Source organism: Carassius gibelio, chromosome B20 (genome assembly GCF_023724105.1).
Source record: "Carassius gibelio isolate Cgi1373 ecotype wild population from Czech Republic chromosome B20, carGib1.2-hapl.c, whole genome shotgun sequence".
In the NCBI taxonomy this organism is placed as follows: Eukaryota; Metazoa; Chordata; class Actinopteri; order Cypriniformes; family Cyprinidae; genus Carassius; species Carassius gibelio.
Window position 1 is genome coordinate 2,321,298 of NC_068415.1, and position 13,417 is coordinate 2,334,714.

Consider the following 13,417-nt stretch of genomic DNA (forward strand, 5'->3'; position numbering starts at 1 on the left):
ATTCTTTTATTTTGTAAATTAATACTTTTACCAGCAAGGATGCATTCAGTTGAACAAAAGTAAATACAGTAAATACATTTATAATATAAAATATGTATATATATATATATAAAATAACTGCTGCTCTTTTGAACATTCCATTCAACAATAAAATGTATCAGTTTTCTTTTGAGCAGCAAAAATATTATTCTGATTCCTGAAGATCATGTGACACTGTAGACTGGAGGAATGATGCTGAAAATACAGCGGAGCATCACAGAAATAAATTACATGTTACTATATATTACAATAGAATACAGTTATTTTAAATTATAATAATATTTCACAATATTACGATTTTTACTGTATTTTTACTGTACTGTATATGAGCAGAAGAATCCTACTGACCCCAAACTTTTGAAGCACTCTTTATATAAATGTCCAATATAATTCTATGTAAAGTTGAAGGTTGAAGGTGATCTTACCCTGGCTTTTATTATAGTGGGTCGCGGGTCTAAGATTCCCTGCATCTTCCTCAAGGCAGGAATGACGAAGAGGTTACATGTTACGACCGCTGACACAGGGTTACCTGTGAATCACCAGAGAGCCACAAACACACAGATCAATCACTAATACATGAGGAAATAGCCACATCTATGTGTTGAGATTACAGACTAGTATGTGTTTTGAAAAAATACACCAATAAACTCTCTCACCGTCCCTACCTGGCAGAGCAAAGATAAGTTTTCGAGACCCGTCCATATCAAGAGTGGCAAATGTTGTGGGGAGACTAACGGAAGACAAACCAGAGCTCAATACCCGCGTGAACTCATTTTCACCGTTTGACACTCAACATCAGGGCATTTTCACACTGAGAGCATGTCATCTGAAGTGAGACCGTCTCAATACACGCTTATGTTTAGTATTAAAACTATTCTATTCTATTCTATTTATTTAAATAAAATAAATATGCATTTTAAAATAAAGTAAAATAAAAGGAAATAAAATGAAGTCCTATGTATTAAATGGACTGACATCTTTATAATCAGAATTTTATAATTTCAATAAAAATAGAATAGTATTAAAATGAATGTAATTTAATATATTTAATAAAAAATTTAAGTAAATGGTAATAAAAAATATTTTAATAAAATACATGCTTAAAATAAAATAAAATAAATAAAATGTAGTACTACGGAATAAATGAACTGATAACCAAGTTAGATTTTTTTTTTAGATAAAATTTTGCTATAATTAAAGTGGATAAATGTATAATAACAGTATTAAAAACTATACTTTAATATTATTCTATTAATTTAAATAAAAATATACATTTTATTTTATAATAAAATAAATGGCAATAAAAAATAATGTGATTAAAATATTTTTAGTTAGTAGTTTATTTATTATTATTATTTTTTGAAAGTTTTCATTCAATTAAAGTGTTTGGTTCATTTCATGCGGTTTCAGAAGTGGAAACACCCTGATTGTGCATTACTTGTACAATCTTCACGCAGATGTCACCGGTTTCTTCAAAAACTCACCCTGGTTTCATGAAGACACGTCCAAAGTGTATCTGAGCATGAAGGTCGATATCAAGTACCTGTTTCAGGTAATCCTGTTAAAACATCCATTTACAATGATCTTAACGATCTGCTAAACTTGAACCAATTAAAAAAAAATAAAAAAAATAAATAAATATATATATCACCAATGCCTGATTGTATTAATTGTTTTCTCTTTAATATACTTAAAGTATTAGGCACCTCATTTTTTTAGCTTTAGATCTCTTTGATGTGACAGTCTTACTGCAATCCAGCCACTAGATGTCAGTATAAAGTTATTACTAAAGTAAACTCAAAGCGTCTTGCTTCTCCATGCATCTTCCTAAAACTGTCAACTATATTCACAGAGCACGTGCACGAACTCTTGTACCTTTTCCCCCATGGACACGCCCCCTGAGGTGATGATGACGTCAGCGCGGCTGATTCCCTCATTCAGAGCGTTCAACAGGTCATCAGGGCTGCAGGAAACCACGGTTACAGTAACCATGACAACTGATGCCACAAAAACATGATTTATAGCCTTAAAGATACCAAAACCAAATGCAATAACTGTATTAAACAGAATAAAAAGGAGGGTGTTTTTTTACAACCATACTGAATTCATTTATTTGTGTTTATAATATGTCAACTTAACATAAGTTTACCAAGATTTAACAATATTACATGCAATTCCATGAGGCTGTAGTAATAATTTTCCTTTACAACCATTTCAGGAATTTAGGATGCATGCATGGTACATCATTTTAAGTCCTAGTTGCAATAATATATGTATTTTGCTTGCTGGAGTAAAATGATAAATATAGAGAAGGAGCTTTAATACCTAGTTTAGTAGTTTACCTAGTTAAGTCATTTGTGTTTCAGTGGAAGATGCTTGTGATTTTTGTAAAAATGCCCCTGAAATGAGTCTCCATTAGTAATTTATTTTAATATATGCACACTTTTTGGGGGGAGAGAATTGAAAAGGTTACAAAAATAAGCTAAGATTGTTACTCATTTTGTTGAAGTTGAATTTTGATGCAGTTTTGATGTTGTTTTCTCATTACTCAAGTCAAATGGTTTAAAAAAAAAAAAAAACAGTTTGTTTTTTTACATTTAAAACTGACATTAAATGTAAACCTAAAAACAATACTAACTATGCAATTGTTTGACATGCACAATGTTTTTCAGTACTCTTTCCTTTATGCATATTCCTGACAAGTTTGGTTATATGTACTCTTGTTGGTACAATATGCTTAGGCACAAAAAACACAACTAAAAAATATAACTACATATCGACACACTGTTTTCCTAATTAAAGTTGTTCAGTTGTTTTGACGCAATCTTTTTTGTTTAAAGCGCTGTATAAATAAAGATGACTTGGCATATGACAGATACATTCATTGATCAAAAACTGAATGGTAAAAAATTCCCGTTTTATATGGTCTATATTTTACACACTATTATTGGACTCACTTGTCTCCCACGATGCCCAGGTTGATGGTGGGGTATCCGTGCTCCTGTATGGTGGCCAGCAGCGTCGAGCGGTTCGAGTCTCTGATTTTACCAGGGTTTAAATCGTCCTCTGGGTTCAGCAGCTGAAATATACATACACATATACATGCATATACATGAAATCACACTTGCTGCTCAGGAATTTCTTATAAGACTTAAAGAGTAACTTTTTAGCACTGCTTTTGTCACTAACATGTCAGCAGAAGTCTACTGAATGATCCTGCAAACTTCTGACAGCGTCCGCATTTTTGTGAAAACTACAGCTTGAACTTTTATATTTTTTAATGCCTATTCACAACTAGAAAAATGGAACAGCACAGCCTCTATCTCTGTTTCCTCTAGTCATATAGCATATATATATATATATATATATATATATATATATATATATATATATATATATATAATGTTTTATTTAAAGCCCATCCTGCAAGCAGTGATTAACCATTTAATGGAGTTCTCAGAAAACATTCGTCCTTCTCAGGTAAATATATCTATATTTAATAAGGTTTAGATATGGAGTCAAGGCAAAAATCTCGAGTAAGATCATATTTTTTACAGTGTGAGAAAGCTAGAGGCTCTCCATTAGATGTAATCGCTGTCTAGAAGAAACAGTTGAGATCTTAACAGCAGTGTGTGTTGTAGTGGCACCTCGTTGCCTGTAGACATCACAGCCACGACTGGAAACTTCTGTACTTCCACCTCTGTGACGCCCACCGTGGCCAGCAGCCCGATCTCAGACGGGCCCATGTGAGTGCCTTTGGCCAGCACGCATTCACCGCGCTTAATGTCGTGACCGATGGGCCTGCAGAAGACGGGATAGACTCCTTCAGTTCAGACGCATGTGAGACTCACAGAGTCAGGCTGGGATACGCTCACAGACGCTCACCTGATGTCTTGACCTGGACGAGCCTGAACCAGAATCCGCACCTCAAGCTCTTCTGTGCCCTGAGAAATAAACAGATGATAACTGACAGCCGAGCTGGTATTTAATGGCAGAGTGAAATATTTTCAGATTATTATCATCAGTGAATAACAGTACCAATTCACTTCCTCACACATTTCAAATAATTTTGGTAGAATTTGACTAAACATATGATAAAATAATTTCATTCCATTTCTGCAATTTTGTATACTTGTATTATAAATATTTAGTATATTATGCTGTATAAAAAATAGATAGTCAATATGTAACCCTGGACCACAAAACCAGTCATAAGAATCAATTTCTTGATATTGAGATCACCTGAAGCTGAATATATAAGCTTTTCTTTGATGTATGGTTTGCTAGGATCTGACAATTTTTGACTGAGATACAACTATAAGATTAAAAAATAATAAAAAATTGAGAAAATCCCCTTTAAAGTTGTTCAAATTAAGTTCTTAGCAGGGGTAAATGCCACCCTAAAAGAAAGCCTTCCCACCCCTGCTGCCACCCCAGTTTGCAGCAACGAATTAAACGTTATGGCCAATTTGAAAATTTAGGAGCGCGAATCTTTTGTGATTCGTGATCCCGCTCCGAACTCCCAAACTGACTCAAATGATTCGCGAACCCGCTTTGAACTCCCAAACTGACTCAAATGATTCGCGAACCCGCTTTGAACTCCCGAACTGATTCAAATGATTCGCGAACCCGCTATGAACTCCCGTACCTACTGACTCAAATTATTTGCGATCCCCATAACTGACTCAAATGATTCGCGTTCCCGCTACGAACTCCCAAATTGATTCAAATGATTCGCGTTCCCGCTACGAACTCCCGAAGACCGAACTGACTCAAATGATTCCCGATCCCGCTCCGAACTCCCAAACTGACTCAAATGATTCCCGATCCCGCTCCGAACTCCCAAACTGACTCAAATGATTCGCGATCCCCATAACTTACTCAAATGATTCGCGACCCCGCTACGAACTCCCGAACTGATTCAAATGATTCGCGATCCCCAAACTGACTCAAATGATTCGCGATCCCCATAACTGACTCAAATGATTCGATCCCGCTACGAACTCCCGAATTGATTCAAATGATTCGCGATCCTCAAACTGACTCAAATGATTCGCGATCCCCATAACTGACTCAAATGATTCGATCCCGCTACGAACTCCCGAATTGATTCAAATGATTCGCGATCCTCAAACTGACTCAAATGATTCGCGATCCTGCTCCGAAATCCCGAACTGATTCAAATGATTCGCGATCCACAAACGGACTCAATTGATTGGCAAACCCGCTTTGAACTCCCGAACTGACTCAAATTATTCGCGAACCCGCTCTGAACTCTGACATATATTGAGATATAAATGTAATTTAAAAAATAAATTAATAATTTTCGATTTTCAGATATTGCACCTGTCAAACATAGTCTATTTTGCCATCATTGACGGTGTCCTTTATCAGTAGGCTTTATATTTATGCTCAACATGAAGTATAGATATTGTTGTCGTGAAGACAAGAGCCTGGTCTTGGGTAGGAAAAGGAGGAAAAGTTGGGTAAAAAATGATTATCTATCTATCTATCTATCTATCTATCTATCTATCTATCTATCTATCTATCTATCTATCTTATCTATCAATAAATGAAGCTTTAATGAAAGCACAGAGTTTGAGATGATAAATAAATAATGTTACAGTGGTGTAGTCTACTACGTGATAGTTACCCACTTTTAAAAAGCGTGAGGATAGTAAAAACTTTGTTTTGTGTCAGATATTTCACACTTTCATTCATAAATTCCCCCCGTTTGTGTTTGAAAAGCGACAGGGATTGAATCGCGGAAACGAAACCTTCTGTATAAAGCAGAACGTCACGGAATTCGCCCATTTTTGAATGAATAAATCAAAAGTAGAACATTTAATCAAATCTCGACATGGACTAGTGTCTGCAATATTAAAGGTGTTCAGTACCGTCACTCCCTAAACGCAGAGTACGCAGTCTTCGTAGAGCACCAACTCCCAGAGGGAGCACCATCTACTGTCTATGGGCACCATCCCAGTTGCTCCAAAAAAAAAAAAAAACTTCCTCCATTCTCCTATCCGCGCTCGCGACCGCTCGCACCTCATGTTTGCGGCTGAATGTTCATCATTGATGGATGAACATCTATGCCCGGGTAGAGTACATCAGCAATCCAGCAAAGAGAAAAGAAAACTAAAAGTAAAAAAAAAAAAAAAACGGGCATAAAGTTATTTATGCATAAAGTCTTTACGTCGGACGAGTCTCAAATTTAGGGACTTCTAAAGTTAAATGCGATATTAGTATACACTTTTCTAACGTCAGTAGCATTTGAGGAGAATGACTTATAGTCATAAAAACAATTGTAAATGTTCATGTAGGTGTCAGCTATAATGCACAATTAAATTAAATGTTTGATATTTATTAAAATAACCTGTAAATCATATGTAAATCATGCTACTCTTTCACATTGGCTCAAACGCAAATTTGAAGCTCAAGAGCATTTGAGGAGAAAGACTTAGTCATAAAACTATTGTAATGTGTTCATTTAGGTGTCAGCTACAATGCACACCTTAAACATTTTTAATATATATTAAAATAAAGTATAAATCATTTAGGTAAAAATGAGGCCCGTTTATCACTTTCAGGCACATTCCTGTGAAAGTTTTTTTTTTTTTTTCAGGTTCCCTTACGACAATTACCCATGGTTTTAACAATAACAAATCATTGTTCTTGCAGCCATGGTAACTGCAACATTTATTTTATATGAAAATACAATATACTTCTTAAAAACATAAATATTATAATATTACATAGTGTGCCTTCATAACTTTAAATGACCACAATAAACCTTAGGAAATAAAGATTCATTTCACTCGGTTACAGTTCTTAAAATGTGAGGCAGAAAGATTTTTCTGAAAGAAATTAATACTTTTATCTATCACGTGTGCATTAAATTGAGTGTCACTAAAGACATTTATAATGTTACAAAATATTTCTATTTGAAATCAATGTTATTGTTTTGAACTTTCTATTCATCAAAGAATCTTGTATCACAGTTTCCACAAAAATATTGGGCAGCAAAACAGTTTTCAACATCGATATTAATCAGAAATGTTTCTTGAGCAGCAAATCAGCATATTAGAAAGATTTCTAAAGATTACGTGACACTGAAGACTGGAGGAATGATGCTGAAAATACAGATTTGATCACAGAAATAAATTCAATTTTATCATATATTTACATAGAAATTATTGTAATAATATTTAAACATTTTTACTGTTTTTTTGATTAAATAAATGCCGCCTTGATCAAGCAAAGAGACTTTCAAATACATAAAAATAACTTACCGCCCCCAGACTTTTGAACGATGTGCATATGAATAAATTAAAATGATTTAATAATGTATGACTATGTTTTATTGAAGAATCAGCAGGCTGTAACTCACGTCTTCAGACTCTCGCAGGAGTTCGGTGTCTTCTACTTGAACCACAGCGTCTGCGCCGCATGGAATCGGAGCGCCTGTGGTCACCCGCATCACCTGACCCGGCATCACGGTGTGTGTGGGCTGGAAACACACGTTACAGCAGTCCCTATGGATCACTTTCCTCACATCTGAAGGTGGATTTCTCAAACGATATCTTTTCTTTTCTCACCTGCTCTCCAGCCTGAGACTCGCCGATAATAAATCTGTCACCAGGACCATCAGCCGCTGTCAGGACACAGAGAAAACATTGTAGCATGCTACTGTTTCCCAGCTAAAAAAATAAATATTATAAGAACGTTTTGATACCATTCCCATTAAATTATGGACAGAATAAAGGTTCCAGATGTCCTCGGAATGTTCAAAATGTCCAAGAACATGAACATTCTATGAGCATTTCAAAACAAGTTGTAACGTTAATAGAATGTTTTATTTGAATCATTCTGTAATGGATGTTATTTTTGAATGTTCTCTGAATGTTTTGAAATATGTAACTGAACGTTAGCTACAACATTAAGGGAACATTACTGGAATGTTTACATAACGTTCCCCAAAATATTATGGGAAAGTTCCATTTTAAACATTCTACAAACATTATGGGAATGTTACTTTTAAATGTTCTTTGAATTTTTGGAAATATGTTACTGAACGTTAGCAACAACATTAAGGAAACGTTATTAGAAGGTTTAGATAACGTTCCCCAAAATATTATGGGAAAGTTCCATTTTAAACATTCTACAAACATTGTGGAATGTTACTTTTAAATGTTCTCTGAATGTTTTGAAATAAATAACATTACCTAAAACATTAAAGGAAAGTTCAAAGAATGTTTTGGTAACATTCTTAAGTTATAGACACCTTAAAATGTAATTTCAAATGTTCTCAGGAATGTTCAAAATGGACAGTTTTTTAAAAATGTTACCTAAAACATTAAGGGAATATTTAATTTTCCATTTTTCAGAAATAATAGGGACGCTAGTTTGGAATGTTCTTTGAACATTTTGAAATAAGAAGCAGACAATAACATAAAAAAAGCATTAAAGGAATGTTCCAATTTGAATAATTCTGCAAACGTTATTGGAACGTTACTTTTGAATGTTCTCTGAACATTTTAAAACAAGACTTTTAATCCATTTGAAATATTTTGTTAACTGTTTACTATTTAATAACAGTATTAAGGATATGTTTCTTTGAATGTTCTCTGAAAGTTATGAAACAAACAGTGTAATGTTTTAAAAAACACATTCGACGAAAGCTACAGAAGTTGATATGTTTATCAAAATAAAGTGTAACTGTCGAATCTAAGCTCGTTTGAAATGGCTGAAGTTATTAAGTTATTATTTGTTAGTTACTGTTGCATACTGTGTATTATTTTGCATTAATATGCAAACTGTATGCAGTACAGAGTGTGTGCAAGAGATATTATTTGGTAAATTGCTGGGACTGAAAGACTGTATTATTTTGTGGGTATGAAGAAACTTAAATAGGCTCAGTATTGAATTTACAGCAACTGAATGTTAAGATCTTCCTAATGTTATGAAGTTCTAGAAATCTTTCTTAACATGGCCTACATCAGACACGTGTTTACAGACTGTCAGTAAATACTCATGAGCTCATAAATATGCAATTAATGCAAAATCCCCAAGTGCTGAAGTTTACTCTGCATAAGTTCTTGTTATGACATTTTTAAGCAGGAGACTCCCATCCAGCACCAAGTCCATAAGAAATGAATGAAGCATTTGACATGCATCCCCTGAGAGGCGTTTGGAGCGTCGCTCTCCAGCAGACATGAGTAATGCTTCAACATGCAGCACTAGAGCGTGAGTTAACCAGCTCTGTCAGAACGCCGGGTAATCGTGGAGTCATCTCACCTCTTACAGCGTAGCCATCTTTAACAGAGGCAGGGAACGGAGGCAGGTTGTCTTTGGCATAAACGTCCTGAGCCAGAACACGACCCATGCCGTCTATGAGAACATCGACAGATAAAAACATTAGATATGTTTATTAGCACATAATATGCATGTGAAACAGGCCTTTTAAAAACACATAGAGGATGATGAGCTGCCTGATATTTACCCCCACAAATAAATAGTATATAATACAAAAATAAACAATCTGGAGAAAATGTGCATTTTAAATGCTGGCTTCTATGGAAGCTTATTTCTGCCAAGGAATAACAATTTTTTATGACTTTACATCTCTTTTTCTTTTAATTTTGAGTTAACATCTCACAATTCAGATTTTTTTTTTCATAATGAGTTTACAACTCAAATTATTTTTTTCTCATAATTTTGAGTTTACATCTCATAATTCAGATTTTTTTTAATAATGAGTTTACAATATGATTTTTCAGAATTGATCTAACATTTCTGATTTTTTCTCTCTCTATTTTTCAGTTTACATATCACAATAGTGACTTTTTTTATTAGAACTGAATTTACATCTTGCAGTTGATTTGTTTCTTGAGAATTCTGTTTACATCTTGTAATTCTGTTTTTCACCACTGAATTATTATTATTTATTTTTTTTAAAGGTAAAATTTTTATAAATTTTGCAGGCTAAAATCTTGCAATTCTGCCTTTTTCCACACAATTATAAGTTTATATTTCACAACTGCAGTTATAAACTTATAATTTTTATTTTTGCCCTCATAATTATCTTTACATCTTGCAGTCTTTTTTTACTGAAATTTAGTGTTATCATCTTGCAATCCTGTTTTTTCTTCTATGGTAAAAAAGCTAATAGTTTATTCATTTATAAATTTGTGAGAAACCCCCCCAGAATTGTCTGCTAAAAAGTCAAAGTCAGTTTTTGGGCGGAAATAAACTGAAGTTTTATTTTTCTATTTTTATTTATCATGTGGAATTTTAGCAGACACATACAAGATGAAGTTGATGCTCTGCACAAACACACACACACACACACACACAGGTTTGAAGATAAGAAGCTATCATCAGATTACTGAAGGATCAGTCTCACAGCAGATTAACACACACTGATACGATCTACATCTCACACACTGGGATTCACTTCCAGCATCCAAAAATGTGCTTTATTAAAGGACTAAATCATTAAAAGACAGACAGAGTGAAAGGTAAGCAGTCAATGCAGAATGTGTTTGTACCTCTGTAGTTAATGATCTCAGTGCCCAGAACTGCGGTCATCTCCAGCACAGTGATGAAGGCTTTATCCATAGAGGTGAGAGGGAATGGAGACATACGGTGTCTCCGAGCCACTTTGGTGATGTCCACCGCACTATGACCTGCACACACACACACACACACACACACACACACCCCTCAACACTTCATATAAACAGTACAAAAATAAAGTTCAACTGATATGGGATTGTCCCGTGCCTGATCCTGATGCCAATATATAAATATATATATAAAAAAAATGAGGCTGTATTTTCACATATAATTTTACGATAATAAATATCACAGAAAACAGAAACTGTATGATGTCTCTTTAACATAATATTTATAGCGTGTCTATTTATTATATGTTTTTAAATAGCTTGTCTTTTAAATAAATATAACTATATATAATTAATTATGATTATTTTAGTATCATTGAGATTTTATTAATATTTATTTTTATATTTTCTGTTTTTATTTTTGTTTTGTTTAGTTGTGTGTTATTTTTTATAGTTAAAAAAGTTTCTATATAGTTTTTATTATTATTACAAATATTTTTCATTTTATTTATTTATTTATTTTTTTTACTTTTAATAATTACCAAGTAACATTTTATAGTTTTAGTTAACTATAACAATAATGAAATATGAAATTATTATTGTATACTGTTTTAAAAACAAATACTAAAAGATATTTCATAATCATATGCAGGTCAAACACAGGAAAAGTAATTCCATGAAGAAACACACTTGCTCGTAAGATGTTTTCTTTGCTGCTGCATCGTGACTGCACCTGAAGACAGAAAACAAGGGAAGAAGGAGACAAAACCGGTTAATATTTAATATTTTGCTGTGTATTCATGGAGCTGTTATGAGATGTTTGCTACTAAACCCCAGAAAACAATAAGCAATGTCATGCTGCTGTCATATCAATATGAAACGCAGAGACAAACATGTAACCGGGAATTCTGGGATGTAATGAGGAGAAAAACACAGAGATCGAGGTCGGTAAGATTTGTAATGTTTTATATAAAAACAGTCTCTTCTGATTACAGAGGCTGCATGTATTTGATAAAAAAATGCTGTTAAAATAGTAAAATATTATTACAACTTAAACAGCCATTGGCTATTTGAATGTAATTTAGTATCAAATTTATTCCTGCAGATTCAAAGCTGAATTTTCAGTCTTCAGTGAAGACATTTGTTTAAAAAATTTTTTTTGTCAATTCAAAAGAATGGCATTTTATTTGAAATAGAATTCGTTTGAAACATTTACTGCCACTTTTGATCAATCAAATGCACCCTTGCTGAATAAAATGATAGATTTCTTTACAATTTTTTATTTTTAAATCATACCGATCTCAATCTTTTAAACAGTATTGTATCAGTGATACCATCTAACTGACTTCTCACCTGTCCAAACTGAACATGATCTAAACCAGGCCAAAAATACTTAAACCCGTTTGCCTTCCATTATATCTAATGACAGAAATATTACAGACCAAAAACATAACATTCAATGTCATCTGATTTTAAGACAGTCTACTCTATTCCCATGATATAAATGGGTAGATCCTGTCCTTAATAACGCTGTGGTTCTTCTCCTGTTGTCCTCTCTGTAACCTCAACCCTTCTGGACTGGAGTGCTAGTTTGTGATGACTGTACTTGTTAAAGCAGCCTATAATCAGTGACAGGAAAGCTCTAATAGACTCTCTGGAGCACTACAGCGAGCGAAATGTTCTTGAGGAGCTACTGCTGCCCGAGGAGAAGAACTGAAGGAGGAGAGGAAGACAATTACGAGAGCGAGACCCTGAACAGCACAGAGCTCATGAAACATGAGAGAGAGACGCACAGAACAGCTGAAAGAGCAAACCGCAGCGAGCAGCGAGGGAATAATAAATCAAACCAGATGCTGAGGTCAGCAAAAGCCCCAAAACACACTCACTTCTCAAACTTTGTTTGTGGATTTGAATTGCACAGGTTCAATAACCAGCACTTTTTTTTTTTTTTTTTTTAACTAAAACCATAATTTTATGCTACTAGCTTTTCATGTCATAATTGTTTTTTTTTTTTTTTTTTTAAATAATCTCAGATAGTATGCTCAAATAAATAAGTAGGCCTAAATCAATATCTGAAATTTTTGTATTTGAATATTGCATATGCAATTTCCATCCATTTAGATTTTAGTTTTAGTATAATAAACTTATTGTAAGGCATATTTTTCAGTCATACATAAATGTAAAATGTGGGATTTCTGTAATAGTACTAATTAACTAAATGTTTTTTTTTTTATATAAAAATCAGATTTATACATTTATTAATTTATTAATAATTAATAAATCCAATTTGTTTCAGTTTCATACATTTGAACTGACTGAATATTGCTTGTTTCACAGCTAGTCATATTTTAACCATGTTCATGCTTTTTAACTTAATGCATTTACTTAAAAATATATGTAAATAAAATAAAATTGTAAATGAAATAAACTATGCCTTTTTTGATTCCAGAAATCTTACAAGTTTAATTTATGCATGACTGAATTTAAAATGTTTATGTAAAAAAATCTAATAAAAAACCCATGACCTGATTTCTTATTTAATTGACGACTTCTTTTTCACTTTTTCACCAGTTTCACTGAATTGTATTTATGTAAAATAAAATAAAATAAAATAAAATAGTGAATAATATATAGACTTATTTATCGGAGTTCAGAAATCGAACCGTTTTCATTTATGAATGACTGAAAATTATGCCTCACTTCAAGCTTATTAGTTTGTTTGTTTAAAACTGTCTAATATTAAAGCATGGCTT

The 13,417-nt window shown here is 33.2% G+C and overlaps 1 protein-coding gene across 4 annotated transcripts in view; it reads right to left on the reverse strand.

Annotated features, from left to right (window-relative positions):
- The window catches only part of LOC127983414 (gephyrin-like), a 72,338-nt gene that overhangs the window by 2,793 nt on the left and 56,128 nt on the right, over window positions 1-13,417 (reverse strand). For 2 of the 4 annotated variants that reach the window (XM_052585594.1, XM_052585592.1), the window contains 12 exons: window positions 11,355-11,397; window positions 10,590-10,727; window positions 9,337-9,429; window positions 7,638-7,693; window positions 7,430-7,549; window positions 3,925-3,983; window positions 3,687-3,840; window positions 2,997-3,118; window positions 1,915-2,002; window positions 1,524-1,597; window positions 705-769; window positions 465-568 (listed from right to left, as the gene is read on the reverse strand). In XM_052585594.1, coding sequence (XP_052441554.1) covers window positions 465-568; window positions 705-769; window positions 1,524-1,597; window positions 1,915-2,002; window positions 2,997-3,118; window positions 3,687-3,840; window positions 3,925-3,983; window positions 7,430-7,549; window positions 7,638-7,693; window positions 9,337-9,429; window positions 10,590-10,727; window positions 11,355-11,397 — 1,116 coding nt within the window. Of the gene's footprint in view, window positions 1-464; window positions 569-695; window positions 770-1,523; window positions 1,598-1,914; window positions 2,003-2,996; window positions 3,119-3,686; window positions 3,841-3,924; window positions 3,984-7,429; window positions 7,550-7,637; window positions 7,694-9,336; window positions 9,430-10,589; window positions 10,728-11,354; window positions 11,398-13,417 lie in introns of all 4 variants that reach the window. The other 2 variants (XM_052585593.1, XM_052585591.1) reach the window with 1 other exon arrangement.